Source organism: Pleurodeles waltl, chromosome 11 (genome assembly GCF_031143425.1).
Source record: "Pleurodeles waltl isolate 20211129_DDA chromosome 11, aPleWal1.hap1.20221129, whole genome shotgun sequence".
Lineage (NCBI taxonomy): Eukaryota > Metazoa > Chordata > Amphibia > Caudata > Salamandridae > Pleurodeles > Pleurodeles waltl.
In genome coordinates this window covers 28,615,792-28,636,540 of record NC_090450.1, presented here as the reverse complement: position 1 = coordinate 28,636,540, position 20,749 = coordinate 28,615,792, and the positions used below count along the sequence as shown (strand labels likewise).

Sequence of the window (20,749 nt, the reverse complement as noted above, 5' to 3'; positions counted from 1 at the left end):
ATTTTCTTGTTCAACAAGTCAGTCTCTTTTTGGAAGAAATAGAATCTGTAAATTTCGTGGACCGCATTGATGAGAAAAACCAATGCCTAGCAACTTCTAGGGAAAGACTGTGGACTGGACAGAGGTGGTTTATATAGATCAGACCAGTGTCTCATCCTCAATTGTTGTGGAGTTAATAGTCACAGCTAAGCTGTTGTTTGGGTAATCAACCATCCAGAGCTGATGAAGCTAACAAGTTTTAAAGTATGCCTAAGCATAGTATTGGGACCTGAAAGAGCCCTTCTAGAACAAAACCTAACGTAGACATTACACACACACACACCCTTACACTATGGTGCATTAGTGGTTGCTTACAGTATGGTGCAAGGGTGGGTGTGTGCGTGCACTATCGTGCAGTGGTGCGCCAAGTGTGCCATAAAGTGCGCAAATGCAGGGATTGGAGGGGAGGGGGGCCGGGGGGAGAAACAGCTCTCCTCTCAGCACATATGGCACTGTCCTGCTTGGGCCCCATGAGTCAGGACTTAAAGAAGCGAAATGGATCGAGTTTAACGCGTGAAGTTTCACGCATTGTTGACGCGCGCTGTTCAGAACTGAACGTTGGGTTTCACGGCACTGATCTTCTGTTATGTCGTCCGTGCAAAAAGCTGGTATGGGCTAATTTATGAACCGTAAACATTAAACCGACCTCTGGCTTAATACCCCTAGTGCGAAAGGAGCCTGAAATCTAGGGGGCCTGTATAACCACTTATAGATGAAAGAGTGAGCGCGTGTACTGGTAATTACAGGGCACGAACCTGGTCAACCGGTCGAAAACACACCCAGAATTGCACAAGCACACGGGTGGACTTTGCTCCCAGGAAGTACGAGAAAGAAAAACAGAACGAGCACTAGGTAGAAAGAACAGGAAATTCAGAAAAGGGTAATTTCTGCCTGCTTTGTGCACACACGAGCAGCGTCAGGCGAGCACCATGCTGGCCCTCGGGGAGCTGTTTCTGGCCGTGTTGCTGACCCTCCTGGCTGCGCACTATCTCTCGCTTCAGTGGTCAAGGAGACGGTATCCCCCCGGACCGTCCCCGCTCCCCATCATCGGCAACCTGTGGACTCTGGGATTTGAGCTCCGCTTTGAGCCCCTCATGCAGGTACCCGTCCCTACATACAGTTACTGCAAAAGTACTTCCGAAGCTCGGGGGATGAACCAAAGAACGGATCCCGTACTTACACTTCTTGTGGACAGCCCTCTCCTCAGATGTGTCTTCCCTATAGATTTAAATAAGATGTCATCCTAGATGGCGCCAAGCATTTTTTTAATACCATATACTACATTTACATGCTTCATGTAAATTATTTTGGTGGTGTCAACAAAATATACAGACTTCCCTCCTGCCCTGCTTAAAAAGGGCCTCGCCCTCTCCATATATACTGAAATGTTGCTATAATTTTCCAGTTGGTATAAGATCCTATAGGTAGATTTCTGAACACTTAGGCCCATATTTATACTTTTTTTTAGCCCCGCATTTGCGTCATTTTCTGACGCAAAAGTGGTGCAAACTTACAAAATACAACTGTATTTTGTCAGTTTTCTCCCCTTTTTTGCGTCAAAAAGGGGCCCAAACGCGGCGCTAAAAAAGTTTAAATATGGGCCTTAGTGACACAAACCGATGCAAATTGTTGTTTTGGGAATTAGTTTCCAGTGCAAATTCTGATTTGCATTGAAAAGTGGCTTTAAGATAATACAAAGGTGAGCTTTGACGTGAAGCCCTAACATTTGTAGAAAGGGCTTTAGGCCAAAAACACACTCCTCCTCGAGGCAGGCACAGAATAGTGAAACATTTTATTTTCTCCACCCTTTTCTAAATTTGCATGTGTGCTGCACCCTACAGCACACATACAAAGTGGGAAACGTTTAAATGTTAATCTATGTATGGTTTTTTGTACACGAAGGGTACGATTCCAGTACAAAACACTGTTCCACTTCAAAACGTAGATTCCTACAGACAGATTTGTACTATAGTGCAAAGGTGTGTGTGTATAGCTCTTAGCAACCAGTGCTAGGAAAGAGAGCAGCGCCATATCTTAGTACATATGTCCTTCTCTTTTCCTATCACGCATTGCAGGGGGAACAGCCTTTACAATGTGGTAATTAGCACTCAGTGCCTTTACCACACATTTTTACCACACAAGCTTTTACCATGCGTATGCCTTTACCATGCATGCTGGCAGAGAAACAGGGATACAATCCCCAGGAACGAAATTGGCCATGGGAGGGGGCTGCATGCCCTCCTTCCCTGTAAATATAGAAATGGGCCCTGGGGAATGGGGTCCCTGGCTCAAAAATAGCTTGGGGAGAAGGCCAACTTGCCCCGCCCCTATAAATAAAAGTGCCAGGCCGTGTGGGATGGAGTCCCCTGGGCCAAAATCGCCATTGGGAGGGGGGCAGCTTCCCCCCCCTCCATTGAATAAAGTGTGGGGCTCTGGAGAATGGGATTCCGGTGGCCAAATTTGACTTAGGGAAGGGTCCATACCCATCTCCCTCTAGTAAATGTGCTGAGCGTCAGGGGATAGGGCCCACGTTTTGAGTGCCCTTGGCGGTTGGGCCACAGGACATGGCAATCAGCCATGCGTGGGGTTGGCTGCATCCAGTAAGTTGTTTGAATGCGGGTGGTAGGCCCCAGGCCAGGCCCTGCATCCAGCCCACAGCCAGGCACTGTAGTGGTTGGATTAATATATGGTAATTAAATATTACTTTATATTAAAAAAAACGTAGAACTTCACTGAACACAACTAAGTTGATGGGGCCGCTATATTTTGGAACTAGCATTAAAAACCATAGAAATTCAATGAAAAAAAACAGAGGCTGCAGGGACATTTTAGTTAGGAAATAGAATTTTTAAATCCTCAAAAACTCACTAAAAAACAAGAAGCTATAATTAGGTTCAGATTTTACACACACAAAACCACAGAAATTCAGCAGTTGTAGTTACACCTATCTCAATAAACTATAATTCGTGCCCTGAGATAACTACGATCTTCTATGACATCATTCATAATATCACTGCAACATTTGCAATAAAATTATTGATGAGAAAACTTTGCAAGGCTGGGGTGCGAGTAACAGTTACCGTAGGGGACGAGTTATAGTTTCTTGATAAGTATAACTATAAGAGGGTGAATTTCTATGCCTTTGTGTGTGTAAAACCTGATCCTAACTATAATATTCCTGTAACCTTTGTTTTTTTGGTCAAAATATATATGACGCCTTAATTATATTTACCTGCATGGTAAAGGCATGAGCGTGGTAAAAGGCATGTGCATGGTAAAGGCATGCATTGTAAAAAATGCATAATTAAGGCATGCGTGGTAATTGGCAATGTTGAAGTTGCATGCATCCACGCTGCAGCACAGCAGATTAGGTTGGTACAGTGTGTTCCCTGAGACACTGGTAACATTGCCCTCACATGTCTCTTACCTTTCAGGTTTACATTTTGTTTAAACATAATAATGTCATATCTCCTTTACAGAAGTTATGAAAGGCATGTTGGAAAAACCCTTCTAGGATTGCTGTCATTTCCAAAGCAGCCATTTCATTCCATGTCTCAAGGGAGAGTCCCACCAAACAAAGTTTTCAACCACCAGTGTAAAACATGGAGGGTGAGATTTATAAAGGCTTTGTGCTAGTGCAGTGTCACCAAAAGTGACACAACCTGGCACAAAGTCCTGATAACATTTTAATTATCCAGCATAAACCTGGATAGGTGCCCTAAACTAACACAAAATAGCTCTCTAAGCTCTTTGTGCTACTTTGCATCAAATGGGAGTATCCTACGACATGGGCGTTCTGTGTCATCCACCATAGTATTTCACTAGAATCCCTATTTACTAAACAAAAGTAGACAGGGATATGCACCAAAATGTGCACCTGCTTGAGGCAGGTGGAATGTTTGAGAAATGTTTTCTTTTTCCAAATTTGAAATTTTGCTTTCGAAAAAAAACAAAAAAACATTTACAGTTTGCCATACGGCTCCAGAAGATCGATGGAGATGGCCACCAACTTTCAATGCATTGACAGGAACCACTGTGATGGTGGTTCTTGCCAATGCAAGAGATGTCTTCTGGGCTGGTGGACATCTCTAAATCTGGCAGACAGATACACTGTCAGGGTGATGGAGTACTTTTCTCCGTCACCCTGAAGGAGTATATCCCATCAACCACAGTCTACACCAGACCCTGTTTGACTTAGTGTATAAATGGAAGATGGAGATCATGGCTGGATGGCAGAGAAGAATGAGTGAATGAATGGATGAACGAGTAAGAGAAGAGTATTGGTGGCCAATGGCAGGGACAGCAGAAAAATGGGGGAAGGGATATAAAGTTTATGAAAGACAGGAAAAGGAAAAGAAACCTGGAACACAAGAAGCAGATGCAGCAAGAGGAAGAGGGCGAGAGAGCAATCATGGGCAGAAAGGATGAGAGAGTACAAGAAGAAGACACAGGGTAAGATAAAAAGCGGAAAGCGATAAAGGGAGAGACAGTGGAGGAAGGATTGAGTAGGAGAGTGAAGGAAATAATAAGAGAAAGAGAGAAAAGACATAAAAGGAGAGACAGTGGAGGAAGGATTGAGTAAGAGAGTGAAGGAAAGAGTAAGAGAAAAGGAGAGGAAAGAGATAAAGGGAGGGAGAGAGAGAGTGGTGGAAGCATTAAGAAAAGGAACAAAGGAAAGAGTGACAGAGAGAGATCATTTCTTACTTGTACAAATGCCCACTCACAACATACAAATACTGCAAACCTTGTCCCCTCAGTCATATGAGCATTAATGTAGTATGTACACTGTTTATGCCATGAAAACTCCCTTCTTAGGCCCTCATTATGAGTAGCCTGGTAAATGTTTCAGACTTTACCTACTATAAGAAATTGTGTTAATAGTTGAGGGGGTTGAAAGTCCCACTCAAATAATAAAAACATTTCTTGTCAGGGTGAACCACAAAAACTTACTAAATTAACCTGTGCTTAACCCACTGGTAGCTTGGCACAAAAGAGGTCAGGCTAAACTTGGAATGTGTAAAATATGTATTCAGAACTCAAACAGTAATAAAATGAAAACCCAAACCAATTTAGAAAATATTACATTTTAGTAAACAAAATGACACAAAAACGAATTCACCAAAACAAATTAAATCAAAACAGTAAAACTCGAGTTATGAATTTCTATTGTTTTTAGTGAAATCTAGTGCCTAAAAGATCAAATCGCCAACTGCAGGCATCTGTCAAAAGTTAAGGCTGTCCACGATTGATCGTGGGCTCAATACAAGGGATGGATTGGGACCAGTCCCGGCTTATCTTCAGACTTAGACGAAATTTCAAGAAATGGTTCTAGAGAAGGTAAAGTCTCAGAGAGGCAAGGCAACACACTGTAGTCGATAGGAGCTCGTTGACATTGGAGAGCCACTAGACAAAGTCTCGGTGAAACTGTAGATGAAGAGGGAAGGGGTGGGGGGTTGGCGAGCTGGATTTTCAGGCCAAGGAGGTTGTCCCTGTTGTGGTGCTGGTCATCATTGAGCCTGGTAAAGATTTCTACCTTCAGATTGTAGATGTTTTTCAGGCATTCAGATTTACCCAACGTGACATTGCTGCAGGCTGTATCCTAAGACGGCTACACGAGTCCTGATACTGCTGCAAGAAGGTCCCACTGAAGAGGATTTACTTCTGGAGAGAAAGAATGCAGCAGGAACTGTAGCAAAGTAAATCCCTCTGGTGATGCACCTTCAAAGGATTGACTTGCAGATAGGTCCCAGTCTCCTATCGGTTCTCAGAGCAGTTTTAGATTAAAATGTTTTTATGTCACAGCGTTTGGGCTCTGGTAGTAGGAGGTCACTTCAGCACCACATCGAGGGTCCAGGATTTGCAAAGCACCCCTTGGGGAGTTAGAACGTACTCCAGGAAACTCCAGCAGCAGTATTTAAGGCCTAAGGAGCTTGTTCTGTCCTTGAATCTCACTCAGGAGGCTAGCCAATTAGCTCTTGGAGTCACTCTGGTAGTTGTAGATTCACTGGCTGGACCCATATACATTTTTATTGGGGGAACCATTACCATTCCCAGGCAACTGGAAACTCCTAGTAGGCATCAGGAACATTTTGGAAGGAAAATGCCAAAGTCTGAAAAGTGACATTTTCAAAATTGTAACTTATAGTCCGACCTAATAATTAAAGAGGATTTTAAATTACACTTGATTTGAGCCCAAACTTTACATCATCTTCTGATCCGAATCAAACATTAGCACTTACTAAATGTAATAAGGTCACCCAATTTTATCCAACGTGAGAGATAGGGCTTTCAATAGCGAAAAACAAATTGAGAACTTTTTTCACTTCCAGGACATATTGAATTTAAGAGCACATGCCCTACTTTTTAAATAGAATTCACCCCGTCCTATGGGCTTTTGGGACCTACCCTACGGGGTGACCTATATGTATTAAAAAGAAAGGTGTGGTCCGGAGAAATGTTTATCTTGCCAGGTCAAATTGGCATTTTAAAACTCCACTACAGTCCCCAATGGCAGGCCTGATACATTCTTAAGGGGCTAGTTTAGTGGGTGACACAATGAGTGCTGCAGACCCATTTGTAGAATTTAATGTATAGGCCCATGGTACAGATAGTACCATTTACAAGCTTCTTACAAGTAAATTAGTAAATTGAATGTACCAATTAGGTGCAGGCCTATTTAACCATGCTTTAAAGAGAGAGCACACGCCATTCAACACTGTTTAGCCATGGTAAAGTGCAAAGAGTCCTAATGCAAACAAAAACAAATTTAAAAAACAGGAGGGGTGAAAGCAAAAGGTTTAGTGGACTACAACCCAAAGGTGTCATGTCTAATACGTGCCCCCTACCAAAAAGCTGGGAGAACTACCCATCCTCATGGGAATTCTCATAGCGAAGGGAGACACACCTGAAAAGACCATCAGCATTTGAGTGATCAGACTCAGGGCGATGTTCAACCATAAAGTCCATTCCCAACAGTTTATGATTTTCACCACTCCAGACTGAGGAGGTCTGTGGTCTGTCTGAGCCCAGAACCAAGTCTGAAACAAGTAGGACCTTAATGTCTTCAGTGCTCAGACCACTGAAAGTCTTCCCTCTCTACATCACTTCACCTCTGTTCCCTGAGTAGCAACCTTCTGCTGATGAAGGCTCCAGGCTGGCATACACCCTCTTCATTTAGTTGTGAGATCATAGACTCTATACAACTCTCAGGGGCATCCCTCTGAACAATGAATACTTTAGAGAAGACAAGGGCCTTTAGGGGTCGTGCTGTGCACATGGTTTCCTTCAAGTTGTGAAATGCTTTCTGGCACGCCTTTATCCAGGTCTTCTTTGACTGCTTCTTTGAAGTCAGCTCAGTCAAGGGGACAACAATGGTGCCATATCCCTTGACAAACCTCTTGTAGTATCCAATGAGGCCTAAGAAGGTTCTCACTTCTGTTTGGAGTTTGGGGGGTTCCCAAGCCAAAATGGTCTGAACCTTGGGCTGGAGGGGCTACATCTTGCCCCACCACCGACCTGTGGCCTAAATAGACAACAGAACCCTGCCCTACCTGGCACTTACTGACCTTGATAGTTAGGCCTGCCTTCTTCAGGGCCTGAATCACTGCCTGGAAGTGGTTCAGGTTGTCATCCAAACTGGAGCTGAAGATTTCAATGTCATCTAGATTGGCAAATTCCTACAGTCCAGCCCGTACCTCGTTGACAAAAGGTGGCAGGGGCATTCTTTAGTCTAACAGGTATCAATCTAAAATGGAATTTGCCTTCTGAGGTGGAAAATGCAGAACCCTCCTTAGTGCCCTCAGTTAAGGCCAGTACTGCGACATCAAATAAAGGGTGTTGGAAATGATCTTTTCTGAAGGGTCACCCCCACAGCTTTTGCCTTCCTCCTCCAGTTTTTCTGACCTTATTTCTGCTGGCATCAGGTATATGTGTACTTTACCACTGCTAATCAGTGCTTAAAACAAGGTAACATTGGCTTACCTCCAATTGGCATATGTAATTGACCTAAATGTCCCTAGTAAAGTACACAGCATGTGCCCAGGGCCTGTAACTTAAATGCTACTTGTGGGCCTGCAGCACTGATTGGGTCACCCACTTAAATCACCCCTTCACCATGTCTCAGGCCTGCCCCTGCAGAGCCTGTGGGTTCAGTTTTGAACCGTCCCTTTTTATACATGTAAGTCACTCCTAATGTAGGCCCTGGACAACCCAGAGGGCAGGATGCAATGTATTTAAAATACAGGACATGTATTTTTAAGTTGTACATGTCCTAGTTGTGAAAAACTCCCAAAGTCGTTTCTCACTAAAGCAAGACCTATCTCTCCCATAACATAACGTTGTGATTCCCCTATGACATCTTATGAGTGCAATTCGCAATCTGATAGAGATGGTATTTTTGAGTTTGGTGTCTCTGGAATCATAATTTAAAATCTCAATTTATGGTGAAGTCAGATTTTAAATTGCAATTTTGAAAATGCCACTTTTGGAAAGTTGACATATTCTTACTTTAGCTATTTGATGCCTGCTGCCTATCTCTGATCACTTGTTTGGGGTGAGTGATAGCTGGGTTTTGTCTTCCAGACAGCCATACACAATGGAAGCTTAGGTGTGACTTGATGGGAAATCCTGGGAGGGAGGAGCTGGGCACAGACTCTCTTACATCTGAATAGGCTTTCCTGTCCCCATGCAAAGGGCTGCATACCCACCTGTAGTGGGTTTGGTGCCAGGGCAGGAAAGGATTTACTTCCTTGCACCTCAAAGGCCTGTCTGTAAAGACTCCCTCACTTCAAAGGCCAAACTGGGTATAAGTATGGAACCTCCAACACCACCCAATCAGTACACTTCCGGACCTGTGCCAGAAAGAAGGACTCCTGTGCTCCTGAAAGACTGCCACTCTGCTGGACTGCTGCTTTGTGGGACTCCTGCCTTGCTGTCATGCCCTGCTGCCTGCTGCTCTCTCTTGCTTGGGAGAGAAGGACTGGACCTCCATCACTTGAACCAAGAGCAACTTCAAGGACTAGCTAGCTGGCCTCCTGATCTGAAGTCTCAGGGACATAGAAGACTTACCAACTACCCTATCTCCTGCACCTGGACTCTGCCATCTGTGAGTCGGCCCTGCCATTTGGTGCCACCCCAGTCCTGAACCCTTGGAAGTGGGCCTGAGGTGTTTGATCCAGCAGATCAGAAGCATCTTATGCTACAGGAACAGAGTTGATGCATCACTGCTGCTCGAAGAACAGAACAGAAGAATCACCTCTATTGTGTGGGTCTGAACAAAGGCAACCAGTCTCACATCTCCCATGTACCACTCATCTTGGAACCGGTGCCTTGCCTTCAGAACCGATACTGCAGCGCTTTTCTTGACCCAAGCTCCCTAGATCTCCGTCAATGGCAGCCTCGATGTCTACGGTCAAACTCTGCATCGCAGCCTCTGCTCATCAGAACCATTGCATTAGCTCAACTGTACAACACATCCTTGGCATTGGTGAATCAGGAACATAGCCTTGCCGCATCTTGGAAGCAACACATGACTGCTGCTTGGACCAGAATTGTTGCATCTCTGCTACTGCATGGCAACACTCTAGAACCAGGATTTAGGGTGCTTTGGTTCAGCTGACCCACCTGGATCCCTGTAGCGGGCCCACACTCCATCGCGGCTGGCCTGAACCTTTGACTTTATCCTGACCTGGCACAACCAGCTATGCCCGTTTTGCACTTATTGCTTCATTTACGGTTTATTCTTTGAAAATTAATGACTCAAGTTCATTCCGATTGTGTTCTTTTTAAAGTGGTCTTGTTTTATGTATTAAATCTTACACTATTTTTCTAACCTGGTGTGGATCCTTTTTGTGTGTTGTTGTCACTGTTTAGATGTTTGTAGTGTTGCACAAATTGGTGAGCAAAGGTTAATTTAAGATTTGCCTGACACCTACCCTGACTGGGATTGTAGTTGCTATTTGATTTACACCCTAGTCAACCAACAACATAATTTCTAACAAAGGGTGTCTTGGCAGCACCCAACCAATCCATGCGTTCATCAACTCGCTGATGAGATGTGCATCAGTCTTGGTGCCTGAGTTGAGCCTTCTATAATCAACACAGAATCAATCAATCGGTCAGGATTTGTAAAGTATGGCTAATCACTAGATATGATATCCAGGCACTTGCAGGTCCTGAAGGCTCATTCGAACAAAGGGTCTTCCAGGCGCCACACCAGAACTAAAGTTGTGGTGTGGAGTCTGGTTGGATGGCCTTGAGTACCAGCATCACTGGGGTGGACCGACAGCTATTGAAGTGCTAAATCACTCATAGTGCAAGCATCTTGGGCACTTCCCTGCTTGCTGCTGGCTCTCACCTTGTCAGATAGTCTGTAGATCTTATACTTCACACCACATTGTCTCCAGTATCAATGTCATGGGTACTCCAATGGGTGAGCCCAGGGGTCAGGTCAGTGAGAACACAGAGAAAAACTTTTTCAACAGCTTGTGGCAGTCTCTCTTTTGTTGAGGTGTCAGAGGGGTAGAGGTTCACTTCCATTACTGATCCATCACACTTGTTTGAGGAGAGAAGATCTGGAAGACACCAACTCTTCCTCCTCCCCTCCATCTGTCACCAAGGGCACAGTGACATTGGACCTCTCAAAGTGGGGTTTCATGCTGGTGACATGCAGGGCCCTTAAAAAGGTTAATGAGGTTTTAGAGGTCCACCAGGTAGGTGAGGTTCCTCTTGTGCTTCTTGACCTCGTATGGCTCATTTCATGGTCCTGTAAGGTCTGGGGCTCCACTGGCTCCATCATTCACACTTTGCAGCCAGCCAGAAATGTAACCAGAGTAGCCTTCTGGTAATACCAGATTTCATCTTTTCTTGGCTGGCCACAAATTTCTCAGTGGTGATCTTCCAGAACCTCTTCAAAAGGGCTCTTAGGGCTAGCATATAGCTGACTACATCCTGAAGGGGGTTTCTTGGGAACTTGGTACCGTCCCTCCTTTACAAGGCTGAGAGGACCACAGACAAGGTGGCCGTACAGAAGTTCACATTCCCTTCTGAGACACCGCCTTGTAAGCAAACAGTAGGACTAACAAGAGGATGTCCCACTTTCACACCAAGAGCTTTGACAGGACCAGGATCATGCCCTTAAAGGTCTTGTTGAACTTCTCAAAAAGCCGGTTGATCTGGGGACAATAGAGCGTGGAGAACGTAGAGGTTACTCCATACTGGTCCCATATGGAATCAAGTACTCTTACATGAATTGGTACCCTGCCCAAACAACACATCTTTGGGGAAACCCAAGGTAAAGATCCCCATCAGTGCCCTGGTCACAGTTGGTATGGTCACTATTTTCAGAGGGATGTGCTCCTGGTACGGTGTTGGCATGGTCTGCCAGCAATAGGATACACCTGTTGCCCACGACAGTCTTGGGGTCCAGAGGGCCAATAATGTTGATGCCCTTCCTTTCAAAGGAGGTAGCAACAAGAGGAAAAGGTCCCAGGGGAGGCTTCTGCTTTCCCCTGGTCTTTACACTGGCCTGACAGGTGGGACTAGACCTACAGAACTCATCTGTGGTCATTGTCATCCAGGACCAATAGAAGCGGGAGGCCAGACCTTCAAAGGTCCTTGTCTGCCCCAGATAACCAGCAAGTGGAAAATCATGTGCAAGTCCCAGTAGGAAGGCCCTGTAGCACTGGGAACCACCAAAACATGGGTTGCCTTAGGATCAGGAATTTTAGGCTTGCTATACAGGAGATCATTCTCCCCATAGATGAGGTGATCGCCAGAGATGTGTCCATTTGCCGGGGCTGCATCTTGGTGTTGAGTGCCCTTGACAGTGTGGCACTCTTTCTGTACTTTGGAGAACTCAACTGGGAGGAGTCTTCCTCAGCATGCCACCCAGACAGCTCTGGTAGGTCTCCCAGGGCTGCAGAGTCTTCTCCTTTCAGTTCCAGACCATCAACCTCAGCTTCCTCCTGGACCGCAGAAATCTCTGGGACAGGTTTCCCATGCCCCATGTCCCCTGCCATTCCTATTCTTGGCAGAGGCCTGTGCCTTTGTTACAGGCTCCAGGATCTTTTGACGCTCCTCTTTGGCTGCCATGGACCTTGTGATCAGGCAAACTCATTCAGGCAACCCTAACATCTCCAGGTATGATTGGTGTTCCACCTCCTTCCATATGCATATCATTATCCAGTAGACAATCCACAGGCATGGCTGGATTCACAGCCACTTCCAAGGAACCTGAGACCACTCCATTCAAAGGAAACCAGAGACACTGGGTAGTGATTCCTGTGGCTGTTATGAGTTACACCTGGTGCAGTAGATTGGAAAGTAGAGGACACCAGATGACACCAGTAACAGTAGTCCTACTTACTCCTGTGATCCTCAGAGCCTCCACCCTTTGTCCATTAATGATGACCTGCTGTCTATACATTTACTGTTCTTAGGTGTGTTAGCCTTGGGTAACATCTCTCTGTCACCCAGGGACACTAACATAACCTCTGCACTCCCCCATACTAACTGGGATAACCACCTCCCTGTGCACAACACTTGCCCTTATTGGGGGTGCCCACCATTAAGTGGTTGCTGCTTCTTTGGGCAGGTGGGGGTTGTCCTTTGAGTACCCACTCCTGTAACACTCAAAGCACTTAGGGGTCAAGTTACCTAAAGGCTTCTTCTCATCAGGATTGGGCTGGGAATCATTCTCCTGAGGCCTTTTGAGACCTTAGACATTTTATTCTTGCTTCTTCGTCTTTCTTCTGGTTTGGAGCCTACCCACCCTCCTGGTGATCCCTCTTTGTGCCTTTTTGGACACTCTGGTGCTGACCTAGTGGTCCACCTTCCGTGCAAGTTCTCTGGGCGAAGTAAGCTTGCTGCCAATCAAGTTTTAGTGCAGCTCAGTAAATCAAGTATTGAGCATGTGTTCTCTGAAAATCAGATCATACAGCCCTTTATAAGTACTCACTTGGCACCCCTTCTCCCATTCATTCAGTGCCTTGTGCAAGTAATCAAGCAAATCCACCCAAGTCTGGCTTGACAGCCTAAATCATATGCTGTCCTTCTCTAGGATGAGCCCAAATTTGCTCTCAGGAATAAACTTCATGGGGCATACTTCATCTGGTCCTCTGCCTCCAACTCTAATGTCAGCAGGGTAACCCTCCCAATGTAGGCATGCGTTTCCAGGCTCTTGTGTCCCCAAGCCTCCTTTGGTACCCCATGCGTGCTTAAGGCTACCTCATAGGCTGAACCACTTATCGTTGTCACCCTCCACCTTAATGGTAGGCCAGATGGCTCACTGGTGAAGCATTAAATGAAACCAGTGGAGACCATGAGTCGCTCAAACTTACCAAATTGCTACAGCTGGTACTCCCTGAGCCCGACCCCATTCTTACCTCCTCAAAATTACTGCACGTGGCATTACAGTGTCTGACACGACTCTGCTTGGTCCCCTAGTTCCCATCTCCTTATGCTCCTGATATCCGTGTTTAAGGTCTCTCTTCAGGCCGTTCCTTGCTTGACTTACCTACCACAACTTACCCATTGGAAGTCGGCAGGCCTGGATATTCTGGGAGATTTATTTCAAGATGGTACCCCACTCCCTTGTCACGCTTTGTAAGAGCTACACAGTGAGCAAGTTTCAACATACGGCTCTATCACACATGTGCTACACGCCAGGCGTGGGATTACAGAGGCGAATACACCTGTACACCAACTGACTCAAACTCTGCACTATTGTGTCAGCAGATATGCTATCACTTGGCTCTAAAAATTACAAATGCAATCACTCCTACCATCACACGAAAGGCTATGTATACTTGGTAAATGGAGATTGGGAGAGCACTACATGATAAAGAGTGGTCCAGACCACTGTGTTATCCCTATACCGTCTCCTGTAATGCTAGATTTAAGTAGATCTGATTCTTCATTATGCACCAAGCATATCTTTCCCTCCCCAGACACCAGAGCATATTCACTGGAGTTACCACATCTTGTCCCAGATGAACCTCCGAGCCAGCAGATCTACTCCATCTGTTATGATCCTGTCTCCCTCTTTCCATATTTGGGGCTCAAATCCTTCATACAGTTTCCACATGTATGAGAGTATCCCTTCATCAGAAGTGGGTTGGTTGGTGCCCTGGGCCTTTTTCCTTGCCAAAAATGCCGCAGAGAACTGACACGCTTTTTGGACCTGCGTCTTTTATTAGCTAAGTAAGTGCTTGCTAGGAATTGTAAATCACCACATACTCCATTCATACTGCAACAGTGGGCAACATTCACAAGATAGGTCCAAGTAGAAAGTAAAGCTCTGCAGAGGGAAGAGTGTAAAGGCCTCTATACTCACCCAATTGCTGATTGTCCATAGATGGTATTGCTAGAAGGCCCACCTTGATTGAAGACAGGCTTCCCTCTCAAGTCCTCCTGGCTCTTGAGTTCTTATCTCATTTCCAGTGACCACTGACTCCCATTCCTGTTTCCACTCCTTCCAACCTCAGTCCCCTGTCTACAAAAGACCTTGCCTCCCATCACTCCTTGTCGTAGTCATTCTCAACTTTTCCCTTCAGCCTGTTGGTTTGTACTTACCCCTAGTTACCGTGGTTTCACTATTTAAATCCTTGTTGGGAGATACATACAAACACTTTGTTAACCCATCCTCCCATCCTTACCCTGCTTTGCTAAGGCAACTTTCACACCCTACGGTTCGGTCGAGACCCCTCCCACACTTTGTTCTCTCTTTCAACATGATTTCCTTTAACTACGTTCCTCCTTCCTTCTTTCTTAAGATCATTAGTTCTCACAGTAACTTAAATCCCCTCACCACACATTCCATCCCCTCCATTCACAGTGGCCAAGTCATTTGCTTTCTCATCCTCATCTTCCAAGTCTACCTCCTCATCCTCAGGAGGATCCTCCTCCTGCTAATTTGTTCTAGCCTGCATCCTCCCAAACTCCTCAAAGGCTTGAAGGCTATTTGAAAATCCAATATGGTGGCCTTCTTTCTCACATTCAGTCCTCTCTCCTTGCAAAGCTTATTCATCTCTGTCATCTTGAGGCTGTCACTGTTGCTCAGCTCCAACTGCAAATAGCAGAAGAGATGTAAGACTTAAATTTGGGCAAAAGGGAAAAAACTGCCAAGTCGCAAAGTAGGGAGAATCACAAAAAATCAATCTGATATCAGATTATATATATGGGATTTTTAGTTTTGCACAAATCACTGAGTGGCAATGCACAAACGCAATTTATAGATCTCATAACTAAACACCAATGTTAGAAATTAGTTGAAGGGGGTAGAAACCCCAATCAAATGATAATCACACTCCTTGCCAAGGCGAATCACAAAAAGGCACTAACTTTAACCTATGCTTAATCCTCTGGTAGCTTTGTACAGAAGCAGTCAGGCTTAACATAAAGTCAATATGTAAAGGATATATGTATCACTCAAACAGTAATAAAGTGAAAACATGACACAAGAAATATCCCTAACCAATTTAGAAAAGTAGAGTGAATTTTAATAAAATAAATGGCACCTAAATTAATTACATCCAATCAGTAGGACTGGAGTTCTGAATTTCTAAAGGTTTTACTGAAATCTAACGGCTGAACGATCAGAGCTCCAACTGATGGTATCTTGTCATGCAAGATTGTGGCAAATTTAAAGATAAGGCTGGCCCGATGGGGTCAGGGTCAGATAACAGGGTTGGAGTGGGCCTGGTTTTCGCTTACCTTGGGACTTTGAACATTTTTCAAAAAAGGTTTTGGAGAAGGTAAAGTCTCAGCAAGGCAGGATGCAGTAGCCCAGAGAAGGCTGTCGGCGACAGGGAGCCTCTGGATGAAGTCTCAGTGAGCTATTGATGATGGATGGAAAAGCTCTGGATGCGAAAAGATTGATTTTCAGGCCAAGTAGGTCGTCATTGATGGGGTGTGGTTTGTCGCAGAGCCTGGTGAATATTTCTACCTTTGGACTTAGAAGATTTGTGGAGCTTGGATTCAACCAGAGGGATAAGGTTGCAGGTAGTAGCTGAAGAGGGCTCCATGAGGCCTGGTACTGCTGCCTGGAGGTCCCACTGAAGAGTGTTTGCTGCTGTGGAGAAGAATACAGCGGGAGCTTCAAGGAGGTCTGCCCCACCAGCGATCCACATTCGGCAGACCAACTTGCAGGTAGGTCCCGGTCTCCAATCGGTTCTCAGAGCAGACTTTGGTGAAAACTTTTCTAAGTTACAGATTTTGGATGTTCGTAAGAGGAGGCCACTCAAGCACCAAATGAATGATCAGGATCTGAGGGGCACCAGTTGAGGGTCTGGATTCACTTCAGCAGAGGCAAGCTGCAGGGTACAAGCTATCATGTGCTTGGTATGTTCCTATAGCTCACACAGGAGGCCGACCAATTAGCCCGTGGAGTAACTCTGACGGTCCTGGGTTCAAGGAGCAGGTCCAGTTCACAAGTTTCAAAATGTTCACCTCCCTCTGGATCTATATTGTGAACTTGAGCGTGGCTTTGACCTTCACTTTGTACTTGAATTTGCAGATCAGTGGCTAATTCAGTATCTCTTTCTATCACTCCTTCATCTGCTGCCTTCACCCGTTTCATGTGAGGAATGTGGATTCACTGCAGCACTCAAGCGCACTTCACTGAAGTGTCGGTCATCAGTATTACTTGATAGGGTCCACACCACTGCTCATCTCAGCAGGTCTTTCAGACATGCTTTGGGACCACTGTCCAGTGTCCAGGATTCAGACTGTCACAGAGGCTATCCTTTGTCACTTCTGTTTCTACATTCACCTGACAGAATTCACCATATCAGCCAGACGTTTGCAGTAATCTAGCATAGTGTCATCAGCTACTAAAATGAATGGAGCTGAAGGATTATAGGCAAGTCTCATTGCACTTCTCATAATCACCCCTTGAGGCGATAAACCAGTCTTCCTGTCAGGTATACTTCTCATGGTTCTCTAAACAAGAGGAAGTGTGTTGAGCAGCTTTAGACCAGTTGACGAACCCACTTTGGCCAATTTGTTTATGAGAGTTTCATTAGCTCTCTCCATCACACCTGAAGAATGAGGTTGATAACTGCAATGGATCCTTTGATTGATCTGAAATGTTGTGCAAATGAAGTGCAAAACTTCATTTTTAAAGTGTGTACCACGATTTGTCTCAATAGAAGTTGTAATTTCAAATCTGGGTACCAACTCCCTCAGCAAAAGTTTGGCAGTTGTAGGCTGTAAGGTTATCTATTCTCCGAATAAAGTAGGCTTCAGACCCATTTAGAGGACAAGTTATACAATTACCAAGATACATTTCAAACCATTGCATGGTGGAGGTCAGGCAATGGGGAGATGATAGCTGGTTGATCTCGCCACAAAGAGCTCTTCCCCCCTAGCTTATCTGCTGCTGATTTCGGGCCCAGTCCACGCTGGCTGTGGCGGCGGGTTTAGCGTTTATTGTGGGCTTTGTATTGGAGCACGGATACAGCTTCATTGGGTCGGGCGCCAGTGGGTTTGTATTGCACTGATTTGGAGAGTGCTTCGGTTTGCTACACACCCTCTCTCCTTTTGTGTGGCAGGCGCTGGTGGACTGGGTGTCATGGCCCTGCCATACACATAGAGGTGGCCATGGCGGTCACAGTGGCGCAAAGAATCATGCAGACGTCTCATCACCACATGGCAAGTGCTCCCTTGGCAGACCTGTGCTGAAGCTCCTGGAGTCAGGCGATGCCGCTCACTTCCTCCGACCACATGTTGGAGGGTCATTAAATCCAGAGGGGACCCAGCTCACTGATGTATTGTTGACTGCTGTCATTGCTAACTACGGTGAAGTATAGAAACCCGGGCTGCCTGTAATTGAAGGTAACAATGTTACTAGGCAGTTGGAGGCTGGGGGACTGTTACAATGTTGCAGAGAATTGGAAACTGAAACTGGAACTGAGACAAGTGACATTACTAACGCTGATGGACCTGAAGTGAGTTTGCATTTTTCTTCTACCTTCTCGGCCGGGGTTGCAAGTAGCATTAGTCAATGGCAGACCCTCTCCCTGCTGCATCTATCCCAGTGGGTATCGACGAGGCTCCAGAACCTGCTTCTCATTTGGGGGTCTCAAACAGTTAGCTAGAGAGCCCCACAATGGAGCTGTATTGACAGATCTCCCTGAGGGACAAGCAGGCCAAGTGGACAAATTGGGGCAGCAATATTGAAGGGCTCTGCCCTAGCGCAACAGACGGCTCCTGCTCAGCTGACTATCAAAAAGGACCAAGGCCCTCTATTACACCCCAACTGCCAGCCCTACTGCTCTATGAATTATTCCTCCCATTCAACTGACTCTATCCAGGGGGAAGGGGATGTGATGCAGCCCAGGGATCAGATAAGATCATCCTTGCCACTTCCATTATTAGTACGGAAACTTGTAAACAGGAAAGCATTGCACAAATGACCTCCCTGAGGAGCCAGCCGGATTCTATGAGAGCACCCATGGTGAAGGAAACGCTTAGATACTTTCAACCTGGCCGGACCATTGGCAAGTCCACTGATGTTAGTAAGACTGATAAGGCAGCTTCCTCTCATGGAAAGAGGAGAGAGACAGGCAATGGCACCATCGGCAGTCCATTATGAACTAGGTTACATCTAAGGGGGAGATTAAATCATTAATTTCTCGTTTGTCATGGTATCAATGCAGGTTTCAAAGGAGCAGAAAGATGCCAAGGCCCATAAATCTGCCCTTCCCGGCTCTTCAAGCCCAACACGCTAGTCAACTTCTGGGGATAGCTTTATTGTTTCAGGAGCCCCTTCCCCACCAGCCTTATTACTTTCAGAGAAAGGAACACTGGAACCATCCTTATCTTCAATTATGCAGCTGCTCCAGGCTCAGAGGGTAGAAGCTCAGCAACATTATGCGTAGGTCAGTGCTATATCAATTCAGCAAAGCCTTGTTAGAAGTCAGTGGTAAAGTAGCTGCTCTCACTACAGATGTTCTGGACCTACAACAGGAAGTCTCGAACATGGAAGATTCAGGCCTGGATATTCTGGGAGTTTTAAAATCAGTGGAAGGTCAAGATCAACATCTGGGGTATGTTCAGTCCAAGATTGAGGACCTGAAAAATCATCAAAGAGTAAACAATCCATGGGTTTTTGGGGTCTCAGGAGGGAAGGAAGGGGATGCCCCAAGGACGGACATTGTGCAACTGTTTGGGAGGGCTTTCCTGGATTTATAAGACTTGGACTTTGACTCCTAAATACAGTGGACACATTAGTTGCCTCTGAGTCAGAGCAGAGAAGCTTCCAAGGCAACTTCCTGCTCTACTGCCCCAAGTGCGATTCTCATCTATTTTGGCTACTATCTGATAAGAAAAGCACTTTATCTGATAGCCAGCCGTGCTCTCCTGCTTGACATTGTTCAGCATTCCGTCCATCACTTGTTCTTTTTGCATGTGCCACCCTAAGTGGGACGGGATGCCTAGACATGGGTCCTGTGCTCCCATGCCACTGGGGTCAAGCTAGCCTGGTTGATGAGGGGTGATACCTCAAAACCGATCACAGGATGCTTATTCCCAGTTCAGGGAGGACCGGGCTTGGCAGTTTAGGCTGGACTGTTCCCATTGAAAGCATAATCAAGACTGGTTTGAATATGGCTGGGCTCAAACTGGAATGGAATGGGTACCAAAAAAAACATGGATTTAGCCCCAGATCTCTGTACTTGGGATGAATGTTTGACATTACTCAGCATTCCGTCCATCAATTGTTCTTTTTGAATCTGAACATGCATTGCCAAATGCTACCTGATCATGTATGTCATTGTGGGTCAGCCCTACTAAAGGTTTGGAATCAATGCAAAAAGTTTGGAATCCACTGACAACAGTAGCCAACAATTCCAAAAACACCCAAACCTCCCTCTGAGTGGTTGCAGGACTCATGTTCAGAATTACAGAAACATGCTGCATTGAGACTTTCCACACACCTTTTTCAATATGGTGTCCAAGATAGATTATGTCTTGTTTACATACTGCATTTTCATTGGGGAGGTCTAGGGCCTGACTCACAAAGATAAACATACCAGTTTCAGTAAATTTATGTTTTTTCAGTAGTTACAAAACTGCATTTTAATGGCAAGCTTACACACGCTGAGACTCCACAGTTAGGGTGGTGAACTCTGCACAGAAAAATATAGGACATGTCTTTTTATGTGTGGAGTTCTCCACTCTGACTTTGGAGTCTCCACACTCGTAAGTTTACTATTAAAAAGCAGTTTTGTGAATACTGAAAAAGTGCAAACTTACACAAACGGGTAAGTTTATCTATGTGAACCTGGCCCTTTAGGTCCACTGTGGGCTAGGGGATTTTATAAGGCAATTGTTTCAATTTACAGTCCCCTTTTGTCTTGGACATGACTAGCAAATTGAATATTCTGCACCAAAACTGAGTTACAGAGCATCATCAATTTTTCGAGATCTTTCTTCTGGATCTGACTGACAGTTGAAGGACTTTCTATATACTCCTCAATCAATCAATCAATCAATTAGTATTTGTAAAGCGCGGCTACTTACCCGTGAGGGTCTCAAAGTGCTGGTGGGGAGGGGCTTCATCCGAAGAGCCAAGTCTTGAGGTTCTTCCTGAAGATGGTGAGAGACTGGCTTTATCTGAGGTGTAGGGGGAGGTTGTTCCAGATCTTGCTGCAGTGTAGGATCATTCTCCAGCGGTGGTTTTGCAGATGCCAGGGATGGTGGCCAGGGCCAT

The 20,749-nt window shown here is 45.5% G+C and overlaps 1 protein-coding gene across 1 annotated transcript in view; it reads left to right on the top strand.

Annotated features, from left to right (window-relative positions):
* Positions 1-908: 908 nt before the first annotated feature.
* LOC138265291 (cytochrome P450 2J2-like) overlaps positions 909-20,749 on the top strand; it is a 159,472-nt gene continuing 139,631 nt past the window's right edge. Inside the window, exon 1 of the mRNA XM_069212896.1 lies at positions 909-1,139. Coding sequence (XP_069068997.1) covers positions 969-1,139 — 171 coding nt within the window. The 5' untranslated portion in view covers positions 909-968. The remainder of the gene's footprint in view (positions 1,140-20,749) is intronic.